The sequence below is a fragment of the Narcine bancroftii genome, chromosome 12, assembly GCF_036971445.1.
Source record: "Narcine bancroftii isolate sNarBan1 chromosome 12, sNarBan1.hap1, whole genome shotgun sequence".
Classification (NCBI taxonomy): Eukaryota; Metazoa; Chordata; class Chondrichthyes; order Torpediniformes; family Narcinidae; genus Narcine; species Narcine bancroftii.
Window position 1 is genome coordinate 15,843,020 of NC_091480.1, and position 26,549 is coordinate 15,869,568.

Consider the following 26,549-nt stretch of genomic DNA (forward strand, 5'->3'; position numbering starts at 1 on the left):
ACCCCACCCATATTTCCTCTGTGCTCCAGTCCCTGCTTTGAATTGAACCTCTATTCATCAGAGAGATACCATACATGTCGGTGTATTAGGTGACTTGTGTATAGGATGACTGTATAAGATGACCACCTGAATTTCCACCCAAAACGTAGATTTTGATCTATACTCACTGTACAAGACCACACCAAGACTTACTTTCCCAATAGTCCTTTACCAACCATCCTAATGATGAGTGGAGTGATGCTGTCACAATATTTTAAAAGCAAATTACCCAGTAAAGGTTTAAATTTTATTAGCATATTTTAAAATAAGCCACCGTCTGCTCCTTTAACAGGGTGTTTAAACCCTGTACAGAGTCGACTGCTATCGGACTGGGCGGATTGTCCCGCGGGGGAGCTGTTAAGGTTCAGGTTTTATACTTGGTGTGGGGGAGTGCTTTGCTGTTAAGTTCTGAATTTTATACGGTGTAGGAGAGCGCTGAAAACTCACTGTTTAGGTTCAGATTTTATACTTGGTGTATAAGACAACCCCTGGTTTTGGGGTGACATTTTTAAGATTCATGCATCATCTGACATGCCAACATAGATAGTATTTCAGTTTGTACTGATGAAGCAATATAACTACTCATCATTTCACGTTCCTTAAAAGGGGTATTATTTATTCCTGAATAAAATTGGAGTGGGAGGAGTACCAAAACTTCCACATGTTGTGAAGAGAATTACATATGGAGGGTGTTTGGTGCTTGAGGTATCATTAAGATGTGCATGACAGCAGAAATTGGAGAGGGATTATGAATGCCACCAAATCCAATGAGTATCTTGCAATCTCCAGTGCACTTCCAACTATTATTATTTATAACAGTTGTTTAGGGTTCCACTTGAGTTTAGTACTGATACTAATTGCTACACTTATGGTTGAAGTATTTTATTCTGAGACTTTCCTGGGATGGATGGGATGAGAAAAACAGCCCCCCATCTGGGCTGTAATTTTTTTTTTACATGTGAAGGAAAAAAGGGGATTTTTATGTAATTGAGGAAATCTTTTGACTGGTGCATTAAGAATAACAATGCTGGAAAATTATTGGAATACTTAACGTATTCTGGTTATTAGAAATAATGATAAACTTTGTCTTTTAGAAATAATAGCATTGATATTGTCATACAGCATAAACACAGACCCTTCTTCTGACTGCATCTCCATCAGCCAAGCAATTCCAGGCGCCAATCCTATACTTACCCCATTTTTCTCTATATTACCATTACACTAACTCCCTGGATTCTACCACTCCTAACACACTTGGGGGAAATATTCTCAAAGGTGTGTCTGACATGGTGCAAATTCACTTGTTGATTGTTTGTTGGCTTTAAATCTATCTCCTCACTCAGGTTTAACCTACTGCTCTTGGAGAAACACAAGAAATGCATAAAATACATGAGGTCATTGAATTAATCTCTGATTTAAATCCCTGCCTCTGGATTATGTTCACCATTCCGTTGCCATTTGTGATTTTTTTTTTTAACTTGAGGAAATTAATGTAGATGCACAGTTTGCACCTGTTCAATAAATTCTCATAACTTGTTTATTTTTACTATTAATACTCATGCTCCCTTGTGCATTGAATTCCTACCAACCTTTAGGAGAATTGCTTTCTCAATTGTCAACTTTTTCCTTCCAATGCCATTGTGCACTACTTCCCCCTTTGCATGAAGGGTGAACAATTCTCTTATCTCTCATGTGTCTCCTGTTTTAATCTGGGGGAAAAAAATGGCTTGCCAATTGCTTTTTGAGTTCATTGAGGGTTCTTCCTTTTTCTACACATTGTACCCTGGAAGATGTCCTCCTTCTACACCTTTAAATAACCCCAAAGAACAATTGGAGTTGATTTTTCAGACCCAGGCAGCTTTGCCATTCTACTTCAAATGATGCCGTGGCATCTGTGATAACCACTTAAGAGCACAGATGGATATAAGCAATCTTTTATTGCTGCAGAGAAATGATAGCCTTGAGTATGTCTGTCTGTCTATTCTTGAAACCACAGCCTAGCAACTGAGAAGCCTTAGACTAAGAAAAACCTGACAGATTTTTCCCAATTCCTCAAAGCAATTTCAATATTTTTGGAGGGGGGAGGGTTATGCATGACCTTTACCTTACAGATGTAGCTCATTGCACCCTGGTAGTGTCTAAATTTCATGACTCTTTTGATCAACTTTATTTTTTATAAAAAAGCCATCAGTATGTTCATTGAAATAATTTTCATTCAATGCAATTGGGCAACACCTAAAAATGACACCAAAATAACAGGGAACTGGATTTAGTAAGCATTTTTGACACTAAACCAGCTGGATGATCAGTTTGGAATGAATTGTAGAATTGTGAGTAATTTACCAACTGGAAGGAAGCTATTTTGTCTGTGACGTGTGTAATGTGATTGGTAATACTCGGAGACATGTGTGGAGCACAAACGCGCTTTTATTAGCTTACAGTTAATGGCCAGTATCTACAATGGTCTTCAGGTAAATTGGAGATAAGGTGGGAAATCAGTTTGTATTGGGACCGATAGGGGTGGAGCCAAGAGGAGGGGCCTGTTGTCTAATCTACCCACAGACAGTGAATTCCAGTTCACTGCATTCACCCTTTCCTTCAGAAGAGAACCTGTGGGTGAAAACAGATCACATTCAGCAACATGAGCTTTTTACAATCATTTACAAGTTGAGTCTGTCTGGGAGCCTCCTGTGGATCTTAGATACTGGAACTCAAAGGGGGACCCAGGGGTTCAGGATCTGATGGTTGGAACCATGTTGTCCGGAACCCTGTCCAGGGTATTTGGAGGTTTCAGGCCTATTGTGGGCATCGTAACCTTCGCTCCTGAAGGTGCCAGGTCTTTGATCAAAACAGTGTCCTCTCAGCCATCTGGGTATGCCCCATAGGCGTACATCAGGTTTGTGTGCAGTAGGCGCACTCTCGCAACCAGAGGGTCCGGTTTGTTTCTCCTTGCATGTTTTTTCAGCAAGATTGATCCTGGTGTCATTAGCCATGCTGGAAGAGAGATACCCAATGTGGATTTCCTCGGGAGTCGCATTGGTCGCAGAGCATAGAGTGATCTTGTGGAGTGCGGTTGGGAGATCCTCTTGCTAGCATGAGTCTGGAAGGCCTTTAGGCCAGAGAGCTAATTTCACAGATTTCCAAACCGTTCCATTCTCTTTTTCAACTTGTCCATTCCTCCAGGGGCTGTAACTTGTCGTCCTGCTTGAGGCGATGCCTCTTACGAGCTCTTCGCTCATAAATGATTAGCCCCGGTTGCTATGAATATAGCTGGGATTCTAGAACATGGTAAAAATGGAGTGCAGAGCCCTGATGACTATGGTGGTGTCTGGGCAGGGAATGGTGAACAGAAAATGCAAGTACTCATCAATAACATTAAGAAAGTACACATTTCTGTAAATGTATTCCATTAGAAAAAAATAACATATAGTTTAAGAAATAATATTGAAATATTCGAACAAATATGGGAGCCTTACATTAAATACAATAGCGAAAACCTACCGGGGACAATCATTACCTAAGTTAACGGAAGGAAAAGGAAATGAAAAGAATGGACTCAGTAGAATTTCTGGTGTATTTTTATTGAATGACAACATTGTCTGACTGGTTTAATGTATCCTAGATTGTATACCTTAAATGGACGGGAGGGGGAAGGTAGGGAGGGTGGGATGGGAGGAGGGAGGGGGGGAGAAAATGGCACTGTATATGTGTGAAAAGGAAAAAGTGTGTACCATGGTTAATGTGATTTATGGTGTGGAAAAATAAAAAACTAAAAAAAAAAAGTACACATTTCTGTTGGTGGAAGGAAGGGGCCCTTTGAAATTGATGCTTAATCGTTTGAAAGGGTGGAAGCTTTTATCAGGTGTGCTCTGTCAGGGCAGTAGAAGTGCGATTCGCACTCAGCACAGATCTGGCTTGGCCTAGTAATTTCTCCAGTGCCTTCAATAGAGAAGGGCAGGTTGTTTGCCTTGATGAAGTGAGCCATTCGAGTGATGCCCGGGTGGCAGAGCACGTTGTGAAGTGACTGCAACTGACTGGTGTCTGCAGCAGCTCATCTTCCTCGGGATAGGGCATCTAGAGGCTCATTGAGTATACCTGGTCTATATGCTCTCTCATAGTTATAGGTGGAGAGTTTGATCCTCCACCTCACGATCTTATTATTGAACATGAATGCTACAGATTGCTGATCAGTGAGCAGAGTGAATTTCCTGCAGGCCAGGTAGTGCCTCCAGTGCATGATGGCTTTAACAATGACTTGAGCCTCTTTCCCCACTGAAGGGTTTCGGAGCTTGTGGCCTTGTAAGGTGTGGGAAAAGAAAGTTACCGGCCTGCCCACCTGGTTAAGGGTCATGACCAGAGCTACGTTGGAGGCATCATTCTCCACCTCGAATGGTGCATTTTTGTCCACTGCATCGTTGGTATTATAGCTTCTGACGTAGCTAAAAGCTGCCTGGGCTTCGATAATGGAGAGGAGGTGGATTTTAAAAGGGGGTGGACCTTGCCAGCATAATGAGGTACCCACTGGGCATAGTATGAAAAGAAGCCCAGGCACCTCCTTAAAACTTTCATGGTCCTTGGGATCGGGAGGTCTAAGAGGGGTCGTATATGTTTAGGGTCTTGGCCAATGACACTATTCTCCACCACAACCCAGGATAGCTAGACATTTAGTCTGGAACACACATTGACATTTTATGTGAGGTTCAGGGATTTGGCTGTGTGGAGAAACTTCTGAAAATTGGCGTCGTGGTCCTCCATATTGTGTCCACAAATGGTGACGTTTTCAAGATCGGGGAAGGTAGCCCTTATCTATCATCCATCTGCCTCTGGAAGACTGAGACCCCGTTCATAATACCAAAAGGGACCCTCAGGAACTGATAAAGCCGTCCATCTGCCTCGAATTCTGTGTAGGGACAGTCCTCTGAATGGATTGATAGCTGGTGATGTGCAGCTTTCAGGTCAATGGTTGAATAGACCTGGTACTGCGCAATTTCGTTCACCATGCCTGAGATTCAGGGGAGGGTGTATGCATCCAGGAGTGCGAAGCGATTAATAGTTTGGCTATAGTCAATCATTCGCCTGGGCTTTTCTCCCCCTCTTGCAACTACCACCTGGGTTCTCCACGGGCTGTTGCTGGGTTCAATTTTTTTTTTCTTTAAGCATCCACTCCATTTCAGCTCTAGTAAATTTTTGGTCCCCTGCACTGTATTGCCTCCTCTTTGTGGCTATTGGCTTACAGTTGGGGGTTAGGTTCTGAAACAGGGGTGGGGGGGGGGGTGTTGATATTCAGCATGGAGAGACCACATGTATTGTTTGGCTTTTTTTTTGGGACATTCTGTTCTGCACTGTGATTGGGGGGAAGTGGGCCTGAGTACTCCATGGTCATGCTTCTAAGGTAATACAGTAAGTCCAGGCCTAGCAACACACAAGCACACAAATCTTCCAATACATACAATTGGAACTTGCAAAATTCCCCCCTTTTACAGTTGGGTAAACCTTTAAGTTGTACTGCCGAGCAGTCGCGGAGTTTATAAAGCTCTCAGTTGAGCCAGTGTCAGATGACTGTTTACCCTCACCTCCATCGAAGAGTTGTTCAGCTGGTGGGGATTTGCCTAGTCAAGGACTACTGATGCCAGGGCTCCAGAGGCTGCATTGCTTTCCCTGTCGCCATCATTTTAATCTGAGGGCCAGGAAGATGGCGTTGACTAAGAGGAACAGCAAGATGGCTGCTGTTCCCACCGTTGCTTCACTTCTGGTAGTGGTTCCTGCCATGAGGCGCAGCAAGATGGTGGTGGTGAGCAACATGGAGAGGCAGGGACCTGCACTTCTGGGCTTGAGCATGGGGCATACGACAGTTTGGGGGTCGTGTACGTGGTTGCCTTCCTGGGGTTTCCCTCGGCCCGACAGACTTTCACTTGGTGTCCCCTTTTACTGCATCCTGAACACACGGTATCCTCTGTGGGGCATCTGGTGAGAGGGTGTTTGGCCTGTCCACAGAAGTAGTGTCCCTGATTGCATGTGTACTGGGGACATCTGCGTTCTGCAGGCCTGGTCTGCTGAGAAGGTGCCGCTTTCGTTAGGGAGGTCGTCTGCTCCCAGTTGGGGCTGTTCAAGAGATTCCATCAGATCGAGGGTACTGGCACGGTCCTTCTTCCCCAACTCTAGTAGTTGCTGCCTCACCTACTTTGATCTCACTCCTGCCCTGAGGGTATCCCAGATGTGCTCTTCTCTCACCTGGTACTTTCTCATCCATGACCATAGTTCTAGAACATAGACGTTCAGCAATTAACCTGGTCATTGCTGACGTTGAGAGAGTCGCTGTCTCGCCAGCATATCGCTCTGAGGCCTCGTGTGGTAGGCCTTCGATGGCCGTCTCACAAGTTGCACAGTCCCTGATGACTGCGTATCCCTTGGGACTGACTCGGGAGAGGAGGGCCAACCTACAGAGGCTAATGGAGTGGAAGACTTGGGTGACCGCTAGGTAAGACTGGAAGCACTCCATCCAGTGGGTGGACTCTGGGGACAGAGGGTCGACTTGGAGCATGCCTGGCTTCAGTAGGGCTTCCATCTAGTTTACAAAAGTAAGCTAATAAAATTGTAATGTGATTGATGGTACTCAGAGACTTGTGTGGAGCACAAACAGGCTTTTATTAGCTTACAATTAACGGCCAGTATCTACAATGGTCTTCAGGTAAATTGGAGGTCAGGCAGGAAAACAGGATTTATATTGGGACCGATGGTGGCAGAGCCAAGAGGAGGGGCCTGTCATCTAATCTACCCATAAACGGTGAATTCCAGTTCACTGCATTGTGATGAAGAGCTACCGTGCTAATTTCACCTTCTGCAGGCCTCTGTATCTCAGTCCAAGCTCCTACTACCCTCTGGTATTTTTATTTTGGTCACTTTCTCCTTAATTACCTGTTACTTTGAAACTGAACCCCTAAGTTTTTGACCCTGCTGCTAAAACAATTGAATGGCCTTTGCAGAACCAACAGAAACTAGCACCTTCACTGTGAGAATGCAAGTTTTAAAATGTTGGCTGGGAGATAGAGAAACTAACTGGATTTCTTTGTTTTAATTTTTAAAAAATGTAATTAAAAAATTTTTTAGACATACAGCACTGTAACAGGCCAATGGGGCCCTACAAGACCATGTTGCCCAATATATATCCCATTAACCTAAACCCTGGTACTTTTTTTTGGAATAATGGGAGGAAACCAGAGCCCCAGAGAAAACACACGCACACATGGGGAGAACGTACAAACTCCTTACAACAGTGTGGGATTCACACCCAGGTCTGGTCCCAGTCGCTGGCATTGTGCCAACTGCTGCACTAACCATGCTGCCCAATTCAACAAGGCCAGGGCTGAACTTCTTATTTGGCAAAACAGTAAAAGACTATTAATCTTTGTGTAAAAGGACACAGCCCTGGTTAACAAATCTCAAGAGAATGTTAAGAAACAGGGTGAAAATTTGTTTGAATGTTCTGGTAAAACTGGAAGTTTGTCTGGATAAATATGTCTTGTAAGCTAGGATGCAGACTCTCTAGGGGTGAGACTAGCTGCTTGTGGAGGTGCTTCTTGCTTCAACGGAGTTCTTATGCTTTGCAAAATGTTTAAAAATTCTTTTTGTAGCTGTATTTGTGTTTGTTTTCAAGTAACCTTAGGTCCACTTTAACAAACAAAGTCAGCAAGTCCTAGAGGTTTGGAATATTTATTTTAAGAATATTTGTACGGACAGTGGACTGACTTTCCAAAAGGATACTGCATGGAAGCATCACACTGTACACAACAAAGGCATCACAATTCAGCTGAAAGCAATGATAGAAATAATATTGCTGCTTCTGCTTTGAGTTTCTTTGTAAAATTCCACTGAGTTAGTGGGTGGGGAAGCTGGGTGAAGAAAAGCTTGTTACCTTTACAGCTGATCTATGGAGTGCAGGCCTTCCACTTTACCTTCTATGATCTTTTCATTTAAAGCAACATATTATAAGTCGCAGCCAATGGCCAACATCACAGGAAAACACTTAGCAAATATAAGTTATAATTCTTTAAAGAGTATCCAAACAGACAGAAAAATATATACAATAAGTAAGTCCAAAGGCCATCCTGCTTTCACAGGAGTTTCACAACCAGGATGGGCTTCTTTTGGTCTCTTGAAAACATACTCCTGTAGATATCAAAACAGTCCAGTCCAACTCATCCAATCCCTGAGATCTTCAGGGATGAAATGGGCAGTTCCTATTGCTGATTTTTGTTTCCCGTAAGTTCATCAACCTCCACCAACAAAAAAAAAGTCACGTTGCAGTCCTTTTGTCATCTTTGCTCCCCTTCTCCCCTTGTAGTCTTAGAAACTGAAAAAGAAAATACAATTTTTAAAAACTCTCTCTTCCAATATTTGGGTTGGTGAAGAAAAGCCTCCATTGTTATCAGGTTAAGAATGACTGGAATTGGTTGACAACAGCTCCTGGAAGAGATGCTTTAATATCCATCCCTAGAATAAGGAATGATCACCATGATTTGTTTTCTAATAAAGGAGAAATACGGCCTCACATCCGCGGAGGGAAACATTTCAGCAAACATAATTCTACAGAAAGTTAGACACATTACAGAGATCCAGCACCGAAACACAAGAGTTATCGCAGCAGCATGTGACTGCAGCTACCTGCACATGCTCAGAACAAGCTTGGTCACAACCACTCCACATTTAGAGAAAAGTGTGAAAAGCAGGAATGACTGTGGTATTCACACATCCAGACAGAGAGAATGGGATGACTCTGGTTGCACACCAAAGCAAAAATAATCTCAGTTTGTTTATATTCACAGTTTATTTCTCATTCCTGATACTGTTGAATCATTTTCCTAAAGTTGATCAGATGCACACTCATTTCCAAGCTTTTATCTGATTGGTAATCAGTGCTGGGGTTCAGCTGGAGGTGGTCATTCTGTGTAAATAGCCAATCCCTAGTGTCCTTACTCAATCACCATACAGCGGGGCAGGTGTTGGGAGTAATATTTGAAGAGCTCTGGGGTAGCACCAGGGCAGTTGGTTAGTTCCAGCTCCTCCAAGTCTTGCAGCTGGATCAAGCCTGAGAGGCCAGCAGTGGTCAGCAATGGGCATCCTAGGGAACAAAAGGGTATAGTTATCACCCATCTTTGGAGAGGTAAAAATAGAAAACACTTAAGATTGGAATTGGAGATTAAACTGTTAATCCCTAAAATGAGGACAATATTATCTCGTAATCTTTCTTGCCAGTTATGTAGGTTAGATTTAAATGGCCCCATTAAGTATTCTATTTATATACATGATTATTCAGAGGCATTTTTTTCTATTTCTTTTCCTGGCCTTTTAAAGCCCATGACTCTATCTAATGGGATGAAACACCATGGTTACCTGCAGCCCCCTGGTATTTTACTTAATTGACCATGAGCTGAGTCTGGAATGCCTAGAAATTCACTGAGATGACACCTTGTTTCTTACAGTATAAAGGAGTTTGTATCCATTATAACATGTGGACGAGTACAGGTTGATAATGCAAGCAATGCAAAATTGATAATGGTTCCTGTATAGTATTTAGAAGTTGTCTCTTCTCATTGAACACCAGGATAGGCTCCACAGACTATTTCACTATGTTACTAGAGGTAAATAAGATGCCTAACACCTGTTTTAGGCCTGTATCAACCCATCTTTAGTCACATTAAACATTTCAAGCTGATTTCTGAAAACCAACTTTTTTTGGGTTAGTTTCTTTAATGTGAATTTTGGAGGAGTGGGATTGTGCCTTTGATCTTGTGATTGGCTATCAGGTGTCTTTATCACCTTTTTCTTCCATTGCTCACTCGCTGTTTTGGTTATTCTCTGAGATAGTGATCTTCTTCTAGAGACCTCTGGGGTCTCAGATGGTGTTCCTGAAGAAGTTCATGTGTCCTGCCAGTGAATGCAGCATGTACATGACCCGATTTATTAAAAAAAAAAAAAAATTAAAAAAAATTATGAGGGTGTTTCTGTTTCCTTGTACTGTGCATTTTATTGGCAAATAAAATAAAGATGGACAAGTGAGGGGAAAAGAAAAGAAGGGAGTTATTGGAAACCAGTGCCCTCTCTCCAATCACACCTCACTTCCACTGCTTGTTGGTATCAATTTCTGTTTGGATGTGTGTAAGTATGTGATGCATGTTGGTAATTCCTCAGGACAAATGTCCTTTTGAGGTTTCCTCAGCAAACTGCTGATGGGGTCCTTGCTACTGAATAGGACCTAGAAGAAAGTGAAGGACATAGGTTAGGATGGCATTGAAGCTGAATATTGACATAGTCAAAGCTTGACCACACCGAAACCTCATAGTAATTGCTTACAGTCATTGAAAGGTTCAAGCAAGAGGAGGCCTCTCCACTCAAAGGACTTGGTAGTCTCACCATTGCCAAAGCAATCAGCTCTTGCTGTGCAGAGATTTCTGTTTCTCATGTTCTGTCTGGATGAGGGCGATAAAGACTGGTTTAGCTCTGTGAAAATCTCTCTCCCTTCTATTGACTGCTATCTTCTGTAAATGGAGAAGGACAAGATTATGAATGGTTACTGAGAAGTTAAATGCACATTCATGCAGTTTCTGCATACAGTGCTTGGGTGAAAAGGAAGCTTAAGATAACGAAGAATGAGGAAGTTTAGATTTGCAAGTATGTTGAGTGAGGAAGGAGTTATAAGATGAGTTGGAGGTTATGCAAATGGCAGCAAATGAGCAAACACAATGGGGGATTACCAAGAGAATTCACACTGCACCAGGGGAAATTATACACTTTGAGGTTTCTACTGAAAGATTGGTTGCAAAAATACCCATCATCTGAGTGTTGGTGGAGAGTGTCTGTAAATAGGTGCTTAGAAATTAAAAGGAAGTTATTTTGCTGTACTTTATTACTCTAATGTATTAAATATCTTGTGTTGCAAAGGACTCAGTGCAGATCTGATCTATTATTTCAACCCATAATGTCTTTGAAAGATTTGGCCACTTTCTGCTGACAATATGGGAAATATACATACCTCTTGATGCTAACATTGGGTAATATATCTCTTTCAGAAAGATTTATAATTTTTAAAAAATTAGGCCCTCCTTTTACATAAGAACATAGGAAATAGGAGTAGTCAGCCATCTGGCCCATCAAGCCTGCTCTCCCATTCAATGAGATCATGGCTGATCTATTGATAGCCTCATCTCCATCTACGTGTCTTTCCCCCATATCCCTTAATTCCCTTACTATGTAAAAAAAAAAAAAAAAAAAATTACTCAACCCTGTCTTAAATATATTTACTGAGGTCATCTCCATTGCTTCTATGGGCAGAAAATTCCACAGATTTACCACCCTCTGGGAAAAAGTAGTTCCTCCTCATCTCCGTCCTAAATCTACTACCCTTAATCTTGAGCCAATGTCTCCTAGTTTTGGACTCCCCTACCAATGGAAACAACTTGCCTCCCTCTATCTTATCTATGCCTTTCATAATTTTATAAGATTCCTTCTCATTCTTCTAAATTCCAGTGCGTACCATCCCAGACGCCCCAATCTCTCCTCATAGGCTAACCCTTTCATCCCTGGAATCCACCTGGTGAACCTTCTCTGCACCACCACCTTCCTCATGTAAGGAGACCAGAACTGAATGCATGACTCCAGATATGGTCTCACCAGTACCTTGTACAGTTGCAGCATAATCGCCTTGCTCCCAAATTCAATACCCCTAGCAATGAAGAACAACATTCCATTTGGGTTCTCAAAAGCCTGCTGCCTCTGCAAACCAACCTTTTCCAACTGAACCAACCTTTTGCGATTTTATTCTCGCCTGGTATCTGAGGGCTCCATATATTTACAATATAAAATTGTCAAAATCTTAAAAGTAATTTATTGAAATCTCCCTATTAAATATGATGGTGGCAAAGTAATCATATGATCATTATCTCAAGCATGTGATAAAATGGAGTGAAACAAGAAAATGTGCAGGCACTGTGATTGTAATACCACAAAAGTGCTGGAGAAACTCAGCAGATGCCACAGCGTCTGTAGGAGGCGAAGATACATAACCAACGTTTCAGGCCTGAGCCCTTGGTCATGGTGTGAGCAAAAAGCAGGCAGGTGCCTGCTTTTGATAACATGGCCTCAGTTGTAAGTCCTCACATTTAAGCTTCCTACCAACAACCTCTCTTATTTCTCACAATTATCTATCCAAAAGGACAACCAGATGTGTATCATGCCAATGGAACAGAGAGTGTGATTTCTAAAATGGAATTACCTTATGTTGAACATGGATCTTGTATCACCAGGTGATGTAAATTTTCTATGTTTGTGTTCTTTGTGGAGAACTTGAGTTTCCTTGCATTTTTACAAATAAAACCGGCCACACAATGCATATCAAAAGTCTCTGCTGCAATATTAAATCATTAGGTGTTAATAAAACTAAAATTAATCACCTGCTAATGAAAGTAATCGTAAACTCCTCATTCCAAAGAGGTGTTGTAAGCCAAAATCTTGAACCTGTGAAAAGAAATTTGAACAACTTGTTCATCCAGCCATTATTTCATGGATGTGAAGGAAATAGACTTCTGTTGGAACAAATGAGTAAGTTGTAACATAAAGGCAATGTCAATAATTTTTTAAGTCTTCACAAGCCTATACTCCTTTCAGCAGGAAACAGAAACTGAACACTGACATTTTAATAGATTCTGGCTGATATTGTATCACCATAAATACTTCTTATTACTTCTGCACATTTACAACAAAAAAACATGTTTTGTTTTTGCATAAGTGCTTAGATCTTTTTCTGAATACTCTGGTTTGAAAACAGCACTTACTCAAAAACTTAGTGCTAGTACTCTTACAGAAATTATATATGAAATGGTAAATTTCTACTGATGTGTGTGGAAAATGTACTGACCAGCTGGACCACAGTCTGGTATGGGGACACCAATACCCCCGAGCATAAAGCCCTGCAGAAGGTGGTGGACTCAGCCCAGGACATCACAGGCAAAACCCTTCCCACCATCAAGAACATCTACAGGGAACACTGCCGTCAGAGAGCAGCAACAATCATCAAGGATCCACATCACCCAGCACATGCTTTGTTCTCACTGCTACCATCAGAAAAAAGGTATAGATCCCATCAAGCTCTTCAACAATAAACTAAATCAGGAACTCGGTTAAAGACTTACTTATGAACTTTATTTTTTTCTCTCTTTGTATTGCACAGTCCGTTTATTTCCATTTCTTTATTTGTTGGCGTGTACATTGTGTACAGTTGTTTTTGCACAACCAATAAGTGAGAAATCTGCCTGATTTGCAGGAAAAAGAATCTCAGGGTTGTATGTGATGTCATGTATGTCCTCTGACAATAACTGAAATCTAAATGCCTAAAGTGCTGGATGAAAGTGTTCTCCCAGCACCATCCAAACATGAGAGACAGTATCACAAATTTTCCACAAACTACCCCACTACTGCCCTAGTGGCATCGCCATCAAAATATCTTGTTGTCTCTCTATTCCAGTCACAGCAAAAGACTGATGGGGTTGGTGACTGTTGATAAACCAAAGCCCAGCCTCTAAACAGGATTGTCCATTCTCAGTGTTGAAAATTCACACCACCTGGTCAGCTCAAGGCCTCAAGCTTGACATATGACCATAACATAGGAGTAAAATTAAGTCATTTGGTTTATTGAGTCTGGTGTGCTATTTGAATTATAGCTGATATATTTTTTCATCTCAACCCTATTGTCCTGCTTCCTCCCAGTAACCCTATACATCCTTATTAATCAGGGACCTATCAACCTCTGCCTTAATATACCCAAAGACTTGTCCACCTGTCATTCTCAACATTTGTTCACCTCTGCCTCCCCCCAAACCTGAACTTGGCTCAAAGTTTATGAGCCCCATTCTTTGTTCAGCAGTCATGTTTTGGTTTTATCTGTGCTTCTCTCCTACCAACTACATTAAAAAAATTGTTACATGAGATGAAAAGAAAACAAGACTTTTACCTAAATGTGCTGTGACCCCCCCCTCCCCCCTCCTAGGGGAGGCAGCATAGGGACCCTGGTGAGAATGCCTAGTCCATGGCAACAAATTCACCATTCTCTGCTGAAACATCCCTGTCTCTAAAGGGATGTCCTAGACTCTACCATTACTAAAAACATCTCCACGTTCACACTGTCCAGTCCTTTCAATAGTCAGTGAATTTCAAATTTATCTCTGTCTCTAAAGGCATGTCCTAGACTCTACCATTACTAAAAACATCTCCACCTTCACACTGTCCAGTCCTTTCAATAGTCAGTGAATTTCAAATTTATCCCTGTCTCTAAAGGCATGTCCTAGACTCTACCATTACTAAAAACATCTCCACCTTCACACTGTCCAGTCCTTTCAATAGTCAGTGAATTTCAAATTTATCCCTGTGTCTAAAGGGATGTCCTAGACTCAACCATTACTAAAAACATCTCCACATTCACACTGTCCAGTCCTTTCAATAGTCAGTGAATTTCAATTGAAATTCCCTTTATCCTTCTGAACTCCATGAAGTACAGGCCCAAGGCCATCAAACACTCATACACTTATCCTTATCACCTGGAAACACATGCTTCATCAGATATGGGGCCCAGAACTGCTCACAATACTCCAAATATTGTCTGACCAATGTCTTATAAAGCCTAGTTTGCTATGTGGATAACAATGGTCAAAATGTTGATAAGCACCTAGCTACCACACCAAACAGTTTGTGTTGATGAATTTCCGAGAGAGGATTCTCTGTATTAACTTGTATGTTATAATTATAGGCAGATTGTCTTGATTGCTTTTGTGGCCTTTTAAAAGCTATCAACATGTCTCAGAAATTATGTGAATATTTTTACTATGATATCTGATTATTGCAATAGTCACCTGGCAACACCATCTCAGGTACAGACTGCGCAGGGAAGACATTGTGGATAGATAGCCAAGTCCTGTATCTGTGATCCGCACGCATCTGTAATAACAATGGCATTTAACAATGAATATAAATTTGGGGAAATAAATATGACAAATATAACATTTTGTTAAATTAAGAACTAACAATAGACATGTATGATTTTTCAACTATCCAATGTTAAATGATTAATAGAACTGAATGGCTTTTGATCAACAGAAATACTGAGACTATTGATGTAGAACTCAACTTGGTTGTTGATGAGGTGTAAAATCTCTACATTAAGGGATTATTAAATAGTATTTGATTTTGCAAAATACACATTGTCAATGTATTACTTCAATAAAACAGAATAACTGATATGTGACAAGATTGATGGAGGTTTAAATGCCTTGGATATTAATATTCTACACCATGTTTAACTCCTCTGTGGAACCTTTCATAGTAAATATCACACAATTAAATAAAATCTATAAGCCTTACCACACGAAAATCAATGCAGGTGAATGCTATGAAAATATTTAATGCCTCTGTGAAGGACTTGGCATTAAGCAAGTGGTGGATGTTGTAAGAGAAAAACATGAAGTCAGCAGACACCACGGTTGAAGTAACAAGACAATGCTGGAGAAATTCAGCAGGTCAAACAGTGTAATTTAAATAGCAAAGATAAAGATACACAACCAACATTTTGGGTTTGTCCCCTTCATTGAGGTATGGACAAAATGAGGGCAGGCACCCATAAAAAATGGTGGGGGAAGCGGCAGGGGGAGGAGTGCAGTCTCAAAGGCAGGAGGTTATAGGTCGATAAGGGACGGAGGACACCAACAATCAAGGGGAGGGGGATGGCTCTGTGAATGGAGAGAGAAGGGAGTGGAGAGCTGGAGGAAAGGGGACAGAAGGATGGAGAAGAGAGAGGAACAATGGGAGTAGGCTAGCAGAAACCAGAGAAGATGACGTTAATGCCATCTGGCTTGTGGAAACAGAAAATAAGGTGTTGCTCCTCCAATTTCCGGTGGCCTTGGTTCGACAGGACATGAAACCTTAGATGGACATGTGGGGAGTGGGGAGTGGGCTGAATTGAAATGGTTGGCCACTGAGAGATCTGTCACTGATGTAGATAGAGTGAAGGTGCTCAGCGAAGCGATCTCCCAGTCTGCATTGTCTCTCCCATGTAGAGAAGGCCACACGGGAGCACAGGATGTAGTAGATGGCTCCATGGATACACAAGTGAAGTGTGGCTTCACTTGGAGGAAGTAATAGGACTGGTGCTGAACCAGTAATCATAATAATTATCTAATATATATAAATGTGTTACATTCCACGCGACCATTTACAACCAGCATTTCCAGTTTACTGATTCCCCCCCCCAAGCCACAGCTCATTTTTCCAAATGTGGCTGGCAACACTAGGTTGCTCATCATTTTCCAACAGAACCTGACGCCGTCACTATATTTTGCCAGTGATTGTCAACCTACTGGTGCTCTTAACCCTTTTGTCTTGAGCTAATTCCTGATAACTATGAAAAGTTCATAAACTTGCAGAGCATGATTGCAAATCCAGGTTATCAGGATAAAATAAGAACGTCACTGCTGAGTTTTTATGATTAACGTACTTCAATGCAGATTTGTATGTTGCATTGAGAAAATCCCTGAGCCCAAGTTACAAATCTTATTTATTTACATTTTATGACAGTAGTCTTGAATGCATCTTGCGCCTAAGTATATTGTGCTTTTCAACAGATACGTGATTTATTAACTATTCATCCTCTAATGAAGTGTTTCATCATATTTCCTATGACCTGGGTGGAGGTTGCAATTGCTTGTGTCGAGACCCTTAAAATGTTCATGGTCAGAAACTTTGGGGAGCTCAAAGCTGTGAGGATCTGGTTACAGATAATATGATATGTCAACTATTTCTGGTCCAGCTGTCTATCAGCCACCATTGGTTGATGACTAAGCAGTAATGTTGAATATGGGAATGAAATGCCACCCATGTTCTATGTTGATACAAGACTTAAGCTCTTATGGGCTAAACTAATGTTGGATGAATGCATGATGGTCGAAATTGTATCTTTTTTTTTGGGGGGGATTATAGGCAGATGCATTTCCAATGAAGCTGAGAGGTGAAGGATGGTTGAAAGTTTAACTTGATCATAATTTTCAACACTGAGACATAGAAATAAAGAGTTGTACTTCATCTTTGATTCTGCAATGTTACTCTGATGTGGTGAAGATCCAGGATCTGCTATCTTGTTATTGACCTATAAATATATCAACAGTAAATTTCTCAACTCCATGGAAGACTTGGGGAATCTGCTAGAATGTAACTTCTCTCCAGGAGGTCACTTGTACCTGGAAGTGAACTAGGGAATGGACTGGCTTCTTGCTCTCAATGTGGTTGGGTGAGAAGCTCACCAATTGGATGTTCATGAGACCCAGGTGATGGTATATTCTGGAACTGAAATGTAGACCAGTGTGGCATTTCACACTCACCCCATCACCTCTGTCAATATGAAATTTGCATTGGAATTAAAATCAACCCCATGGTTTACATCCTACACTGACCACTGGTCATATTTTGCTCATAATTTCATCTTCTGTGAGTTCCCAGTTGGGTTAAATTCAAAAGATAGGAATTGTATTCCAATGCTCTTGTGATTTTTCACATAAAAATGTCCAAACTGGCAAAAAAAGGTGATAGCAGTAAAGACTCCAAAGAATGTAACCTTATAGTAAAAACTGTAAGTAATTTGCACATGCTGTCTGTCTAAAAGAGGACAATGTGCTAAATATCATTTGACCAGAGTGTCCTGCTGTGAGTCTAGACTATTTAATGTGCCAGAATCCCAATCATAGCTTGGTGTGCTTTTAAAACCAAAACCAGCCAAACTTCCCAGATCTGCAGTTACCCCAATCCTCCAGCTCACTTTGGTGACTTATGAAGCATCCCTCCAGTATGAAGTTGTTACCTCATTCAATTATGGTTCTAGTACAGGTTGCTGAATGGCTTTGATATAGGTATTGTACAGGTTGGTGAGTGGCTTTGATGTAGGTGTTGTACCAGATTCAAGATTCTTTATATCATTGATTTTGCATATTGGTTCTGCCGTGAGGATTGCTTTAATTTTATATAATACTTATTTGGTGACTTGTGTATTTTTTAAATCCTAATTTGAGCAGTTGTAACTTTTAAACTACAATTGTACATGAATTTGACTTAAGTTCCTCTGTTAAAATAATTTTAGTTTCAATGCTTAAAGTATCTTCCCTTTGGCCTTTTTCTGTGTACAGTGGAAAAGTACGTAACACATCATTCAGGCTGGGTTAAATCACATTGGACCCCGACCCATTCACCAAACATTGAGTCATGTAACAAGACTGTCTGAGGCCAATCACGTAAAAATTGGCTGCAGACTGAGAAAAGGGGAAAGTTTTTTAAAAAATAAAATTGTTTGAATGAGCTGCATTCAAGTTCAGCTGCCTGCTAATTATAGAAACCAGCAGTTCTCTGGAAACGAACCTGTCGCAACAGAAACACTGGAGAAATAAAAGAACATTTGTCACATTCCTGCGTGATTTAGCAGCTGTAATAACATTAGAAATTGCTGTTAAACACCAGGTTCTGAGTTGATTCCACAGACTCTTGCAGCAGTATTGTTTTACTGGATCCAGTTTCATACAGTGTCCTCATTAAAGCCCTGCCTTGATAAATGTTCGTTCGGGAGTGGGATGTGTTGACCTGACCTCTGTTACATTAATCGAAAAGTTAAACGTTTTGCATTTCCTCCAGAAAAACCGACTGTCCACAGTGAACATCAACTTTGAACGATGGGGCATGTCCTAAAAATACAAGGGAAAAACTTTTTATTTCTACAGTGACCGTGCGATACTGCGGACAGTGGAGAAACTTTAAGGTCGTCGAGCAAGGCCGGTACGACTTCTGATTCGGGCGGTTTGTAAGTTCACTAATTGGCACCAGGGAGAAAATAAAGGGCCTTAAAATATTTTTTTTGTTCTTGGCACTCACCACTGCCACCTCCTGCTGACTAGACAGTGACGGTGGACGTGATTAGCAATGCACCAACTTTTGTCCGGAGAAAAACGTCTCTGAGTGCAAAAAAAACCCCCAGCACGACAGACAAAGGCGCCCTAAGTTTAAAACAGCACGAGAGACCACTATCTACAGAGATTAAGAAGAGTGCAAGTCACAGCAAGCAACCCACCCCCCGTGAGTTTCTCAGTTTCTGTGCCGCTTATTTGTTACTCCAAACTCCAGTTGGTAAAGCTGCTGTCCCATAGGAGACTCCAATCTGCCGATGGGAGGCAGCTGAACAAGTTTTCCCAGAGAGGTTCAGGGGCTCTGTGCTAGGTTCATAATTGTTTCATTTTAGGTGTTTCCAGCAGCTCTCGATTTTCGCTGGATAATTGAGACGTTATACATTAATGGGGAAAGTGCATAGAGTATAAATTAAGTATTCAGTGGATGCTGAGGTTCAGTAATGGATGGAGTTCCCAAGAGCTCTGTGTGAGATTCTTTGAGTTAAACAAGAAAGTCTGCAAATGCTGGGCTTCAGTGTAATACATTGGAGAAACATACCTGTCCAACCAGAATGTTTGTGTATTGCAATATTCTTTGATTTTAAAGGATTTAGGCACTGGAAACGTGCATAAGAACTTGCAGTAAATTAATACTTTGGAAATAAATGAAAGGTAAAACACAAAAATCTGTGAAGTAAAAATACAATGCTGGAGGACAAATACTGTACTTTATCTCTTTCTTTGGCTTGGCTTCGCGGACGAAGATTTATGGAGGGGTAATGTCCACATCAGCTGCAGGCTCGTTTGTGGCCGACAAGTCCAATGCGGGACAGGCAGACACGTTTGCAGCGGTTGCAAGGGAAAATTGGTTGGTTGGGTGTTGGGTTTTTCCTCCTTTGTCTTTTGTCAGTGAGGTGGGCTCTGCGGTCTTCTTTAAAGGAGGTTGCTGCCCGCTGAACTGTTAGGCGCCAAGATGCATGGTTTGAGGCGATATCAGCCCACTGGTGATGGTCAATGTGGCAAGCACCAAGAGCTTTCTTTAGGCAGTCCTTGTACCTCTTCTTTGGTGCACCTCTGTCTCAGTGGCCAGTGGAGAGCTCGCCATATAGCACGATCTTGGGAAGGCGACGTGGAGACGTGACCTACCCAGCGCAGTTGGATCTTCAGCAGCGTGGATTCGATGCTGTCGGCCTCTGCCATCTCGAGTACTTCGATGTTGGAAATGAAGTCGTTCCAATGAATGTTGAGGATGGAGCGGAGACAACGCTGGTGGAAGCGTTCTAGGAGCCGTAGGTGATGCCGGTAGAGGACCCATGATTCGGAGCCGAACAGAAGTGTGGGTATGACAACGGCTATGTATACGCTAATCTTTGTGAGGTTTTTCAGTTGGCTGTTTTTCCAGACTCTTTTGTGTAGTCTTCCAAAGGCGCTATTTGCCTTGGCGAGTCTGTTGTCTATCTCGTTGTCGATCCTTGCATCTGATGAAATGGTGCAGCCGAGTTAGGTAAACTGGTTGACCGTTTTGAGTTTTGTGTGCCTGATGGAGACGTGGGGGGGCTGCTAGTCATGGTGGGGAGCTGGCTGATGGAGGACCTCAGTTTTCTTCAGGTTGACTTCCAGGCCAAACATTTTGGCAGTTTCCGCAAAACAGGACGTCAAGCGCTGAAGAGCTGGCTCTGAATGGGCAACTAAAGCGGCATCGTCTGCAAAGAGTAGTCCACGGTAGTGTACTTTATACAGCAAAGATAAAGATACATAACCAATGTTTTGGGCTGGAGCCCTTCCTTTTAACTTTTTTTCAGCCTTATTTTCATGGTTTTATCATATATCGGGTGTATAAGACGACTCCCCCCCAAATCACATTGACTGAGTTGTTGGGCATGGCTGGGAGGTGGTGGTTGTCATGGAGCTGCCAGCAAAATGACCAAAGTATGAAGTGAGTTTTAACTTAAAAAAATTATAGAAGTGGCCAAGGAATCTACCAACTGTGCTGTTGCAAGGACATTTGAGATACGTGAGAAGGTGGTAAGAGATTAAAGAAAGAATGAAGATACTTTTTTGGTGTTTCAAGGGTTGTCTTATGTGCTGAATCTTTGTCGATTTGTTTTTTGAGTTGAATTTAAGGTCTAATTTTTAAAAAAAATCTGGTGTATAAGATGACCCCTGATTTTTAAGTGTTTTTGAGGGTTTAAAGGTTCAACATATGCCAAAATACAGTAATTATAACAAACCTTGCACTCAGATACAGAAGTTCTTCATACAAAAGAGACACAAGAACTAAGGGCATTAGAAATAGGAGCAGGAATAGGTCATCTGGCCCGTCAAGTCTGCTCCACCATTCAATGAGATCATGGCTCATCTCCACCTACCTGCCTAATTCCCATATCCTTTAATTCCCTTACTATTTAAAAATCCATCCAACCTTGTCTTAAATATATTTGCTGAGGTAACCTCCACTGCTTCAGTGGTCAGCAAATTCCACAGATTCACCACCCTCTGGGAAAAGCAGTTCCTTCTTATCTCCATCCTAAATCTACTACCCTGAATCTTGAGGTCCCCTTGTTCTGGTCACCCCCATCAATGGAATGCAGATGCAGATCTCAACTCAAAACATTGACTTGTATCTTTTGCTTCACAGATCTTTCTTGACCTGTTCCAAAATGTCTTAATTCCACAAAAAAAGCTCTTTCTGCTCAATGCTTTTTTTTTTTGGCATGCACACCTCACCTACTCTCCCACAGCTACAACCAAGATTGTCACTGTCGTTCCTTTGCAAGAAAATATGGCTCATAAACAAATAGTGACCTAACATCAAGTCATCTTTGATGACCTGCTCAGACCTCTTGGCAAGCCAGGTATCGTACTCAATGCCTCTGGGTTATTTGGACCCATGCAGTGAAGTGCAAAGTCTTGAAACTTTTCTCCAGACCATAGCCACTTCCAAGAAGAGGGAGTTTCATCATCTCTTGATATTCAATGATCTGGTCATTGATGAGCCTCTCAAGGATCACCACTGACCAGAAAATCAGCTGGAAGATTGAAATATTGTGGTTATAAGATCTGATCCAAGGCTTCGTACTCTGTGGCAATAACACATTTCACCAACAGTTGTTGATAAGTGCCTCCTACAAGTTGCAAATTAGATGTGCAATTGAATATTCTCCACTTGCCTAGAAGGATACAGCTTCGACAACACCCAAGAATCTTGAAGCCACCCAAGGCAAATCAGTTCCTGATGTGCCTCCATCAGGCTGTGCGTGGAGCCAAAGTACAAGGGCATCAAGTGCCACTATGTGCTGAGGTTCTACCTGTCCAAGGTGTTGCAAAGGATGGGTCTGGTCCCATTGCCTTGCAATGTCTCAGTCAGCAGAACTTTGTCACACCATGTATCCTTTGTGGAAAAGTTCTTTTCAGTCCAACACCTTTGACCTCAAGGTCATCAGGCATTGGTCAGCATGGAATGTTCAGCAGAAACTGAGAAATGAGGACTCAATGGACCTGGTGGGGTGATGCCCTTAGCAGAGTGTCCAGGTCATTTGGCACAACACCTCATCTCCAGGTTTACATACAAGCACCAGGACTTGACCTGGCTGACAGCAAGATGAGCCCTCCCAGGTTGATCCTTCCTGTACAATCGTAACATCAGCGAACTCGCATGTTGTCCTTGAGATGACTATGGTGGAATGGAGATAGTTATCCACTTCTTTGTTGTATGCAGAAAAACAAAGGGTGAGTGGAGAAGGATACAAGGATGCTTGTCACAGTTCATCCCCAGCAGCAGCGTGAGAGAGGACTCTGATCTATGGGCTGTTCCTGGGGTCACATACAGAATCAGACATCCGGAACTGCTAGAAGACCATCAATTTGGTGAAAGGTGTACTTTGGTCTTGTAAGGTAAAACATCATGAGATGGGAATGTGTAAGGAGTTACCCTGCCCTGTACAGGGCTGTAACAAGATGTAAATGCATCCTTGTACTTACAAGATAAGAGAGACATTGATGGATTGAGAGGCAGGAAGCTAGCAGGGAAAGGATAGCAACAGTTTTAGTCATTGGACAAGTAATGATATGATGATGTTCTAAGCATGTATCCAAGGGTATAAAAAATCACCATTTTGCTGATAACGGCAGAATGCATTCTCCGACTAACATGGTTAGTCGCAAGTGTTACAATCCGGTAATAAAGAACAAAGAACCCTGATTTCGACTCAGCCTGGTGTTTGTCTCACTCATTCATGAACAAAGCAGACCTAACAGTCTGCCCGAAACCTTTTGGTCGTTCAGCACATGAAAATGTCAGTGAGGGAATGCTTCTGACTGGTGCATTCCAGACTGCAGGAATACGTGCTAAGGGACGCACAGAGGCTTGGTGCAGCCAAGGCAAGGGCACTGTGGGGTAGGACCACAGTCTGGAGTCCACCCATTACTGGACATTGAGGGGTTGAGACCGAGGGGAAGCTGCTCAAACAACGGGGGTGGGGTGGGGGGGGGGGAGGGGGTGGGGAGAAGTGACAAGATGACACAGGGCTGTAAATGGTGTATTTAGAGAACAAATGTAACAATGTACATTGATGGGAATGTATAGATATGATTAACACTATAGATGTGAAAAGACTTTGTACCTTTTTCTTTTTTGTAAATAATTTATGGCAAATAAAGTTTATTTTTAGCAAAAATGTTCCCAGGACTGGCAATCCTGACAAAAAACATTTCTTCTTCCATTACTGCACAGTGGTCAAAACATGTAATGTCTACAAAATACACTGCAGCTATTTTACAAGGATAGTTTGGCAGCAAGAATCCATTGTCACTACACAAGGATGGGCAAGGGCTGTAGATACTTGGTGACACCACCACCAGCATGTTCCTAACTTGCACAATATCCTGTCTTTAAAACATACCATTATATTGTCATTCAATCTACATTGTGGAATCCCTTTCCCTACAATACTTTAAGAGAACCCATCCTCTTGAAAAAAATTCCTAAAATATTAAACCTATGTTCCTTGAACCATGCACTAATTGGCCCAGCTTCTCACTATTTACCCTGGTCAAAGGCAGTAAATTATCGTTGACACTCAATCAAATCTCTTCTCAGTCCTCTCGGTTCTAAGTGGAACAGCCCTGGTTTCTCCATTCTAGCCCTTGTAATTCTTCAAGCCGAGAACCGGTCTGGGTCTGTCCCATCTATTCGAGGATGTGGCAACCACCATTGCTTATTATACTGCCATTGTGGCATAACTACTGTTTTATACAGGTCAACGTCACTTTCCTACTTTTGTACTCTCTCCCCCATTAATGAATTTCATGTCCCATCTGAATTATTAATCACTGTCTCAACATGGCCTTCTGTTTTAAAGGATTTATGCACATGTCCAATCTGGTTTCTCTCATTCTGCATATTATTTTGAATTCTGCAATTTAATCTATCATCTCTCCTTTTCTTTCTTGCAAATATATTTCTATGAATTAAATTTCATCCATGCTTTTTTCAGTTCGCCTATTTTATGTCTCATCACAGTCTAATAGTGTAATCTTATTTGTCACATTTCCAGTCTTTATGTTATCAGCACAGTTGCGGAATTTTACCCATGTCTGTGTCGTCAAAAAGAAGTAGTGGTCCCAGGACTTGACTGCAGGGGAGTAGCACTGTGTACCATCCTCCAATGTGAAAGGTGAAACTGGCTGCTTTCTTTAATTTAGACACTCTGGTAGCAATTCTTCAATTCGGTGAACATCAATTTTACATTCCAGCTTTTTGTGTGGAATTTAATCAAATGCCTCCCAGAGATCTATGCAGAAAACATTTAAATATCTCTCACTGTTCTCCAGCAGGAATGCAAGTTCTAATAGAATTTCTATTAAGATAAGATGAGAAGTAGAACAAATCCAGGTGGGAGGAATAAAAGAAAATGCAATGACCAATCAGAGAATCCTCATAAATGACAAAAAGAGTTTAATAATACTGTTTGGAGTGTTTTGAACTGAAGCAGGCCCTCATCCCAGCCTAGTCCTGCTTTGTATGAGTTTCCTCCCCATTCTTCTTTTTGATTCCTCCAACAAAATCAATCTTCTATTCCTTTATGTTTTGCTTATTAGGAAGTTAAATAAGCAATGTTGACTTAGCAATGTTGACTTCAAGCTTTATCCCATAGGTGATATTGAGTCCAGACTGGTAAATTAGTCCAATGTACTTAAATGCCAACTCACAATTTCTAGAAATAAAACTTTTACAGCTTTCTGTGTGTACACGGTTCACAGGCAATGCTTTGGTCAGCTGACAATTAGATTGGCATTTGTTATTGTTAAATTACAGTTCAGTTCAGGCATTCTGAAAGTAATAATTTTGTGGTCACTTTGAGTTCTCCCTTCCTATGTGATACAAATTAGACTCTAGAGCTTTGGATTCCAGCAGTATTCTGATGGACTTTCTTGACTATTGAGGGATATTAAAATGGGGTGTTCGGGAGGAAGGGGCAGGATCAATAAGGGAAAGAAAGTAACTGAGTCAAAATCTTGTCTCTAATTGTATGCCGTCTATTGTGCCCCAATGAACAATATTTAATCAAGTGACTGTACATTGTGAATGTTATGAAGGGATAGTTATTACCAACAAAATTCAAACCAATAATCTGTCATAGTGTCTTTTATATACCTGCTTTTGGAACATAATCCTTCCACCAGCAAATCAGAACGACCCAACAGAATCAACTCTTGGCATGTAGAGATCCTGACAGCAGGGGGCACCTGGAATCTATTCTGTAATTTGAAAACCCTGTGTGAGCAGCGGGTGCCAATTGCTGTGGCTACATTGGTGGAGATAGGGGTGGGAAGAGGGTCGATATAACATATAGGGAAATGTAACATCGGGATCTGATCAAAACAGATGTAATAGCATTTACATCCTTATTAGCCAAGTGTCTAATCTTGTCTCAATGGAAGCTTGATAGGGTCCCTTCTGTTACATAATGGATTAAGGACATCAGTGTCTTTATTAAACTGGAGAAAATCAAATACACATTAAGAGGTTCCACCGGAAAACTTGTCCATAAATGGCAAGCCTTTATGCGCCATTTCTCTGAATTATGAGTGCTTCCAAAGTAAAAGACAAACCGATGATACTGTCAGCAAAGATGCCAAGGTGGTCAGGTCGTGGGAGGTCCAGGTGTGTATCTGAGGGTGTATGTGAATATTAATGTTTATGTGTGTTGATTTTTCTGTTTTAAAAAATGGGCACACATACCTCTGTATAATGTGAACAAAATTGTTTTTGATGCTCAATAAATATATTTTGGGAAAAAAAAACATTGGGCAAGATTCTCAAAATGAACTGAACAGAAATCGACAACAGAAACCAAATGGAAAGGATTTTCAAGAGATATTTCTGAAAATCTATTGACTGATCCCCCCTTCCCCCCATTCTCCCCTGTTATTATTTTCTCTTGCAAGGTCTCCTTTCATAATCTGATCCTGAGATTTTCCTGTGTGCCATTCTCCCAATAGGTCTTACACCAATGCCATTTAAGAATAGGTTATTACAGACTTGGGTAA

The 26,549-nt window shown here is 41.5% G+C and overlaps 1 protein-coding gene across 1 annotated transcript in view; it reads right to left on the minus strand.

Moving 5' to 3' along the window:
* Nucleotides 1–8,425: 8,425 nt before the first annotated feature.
* The window catches only part of fbxl16 (F-box and leucine-rich repeat protein 16), a 98,095-nt gene continuing 79,971 nt past the window's right edge, over nucleotides 8,426–26,549 (minus strand). The window contains exons 4-6 of the mRNA XM_069906223.1: nucleotides 14,937–15,021; nucleotides 12,486–12,549; nucleotides 8,426–9,157 (exon numbers count right to left, since the gene is read on the minus strand). Of these exons, the coding sequence (XP_069762324.1) occupies nucleotides 9,009–9,157; nucleotides 12,486–12,549; nucleotides 14,937–15,021 (298 nt within the window). The 3' untranslated portion in view covers nucleotides 8,426–9,008. The remainder of the gene's footprint in view (nucleotides 9,158–12,485; nucleotides 12,550–14,936; nucleotides 15,022–26,549) is intronic.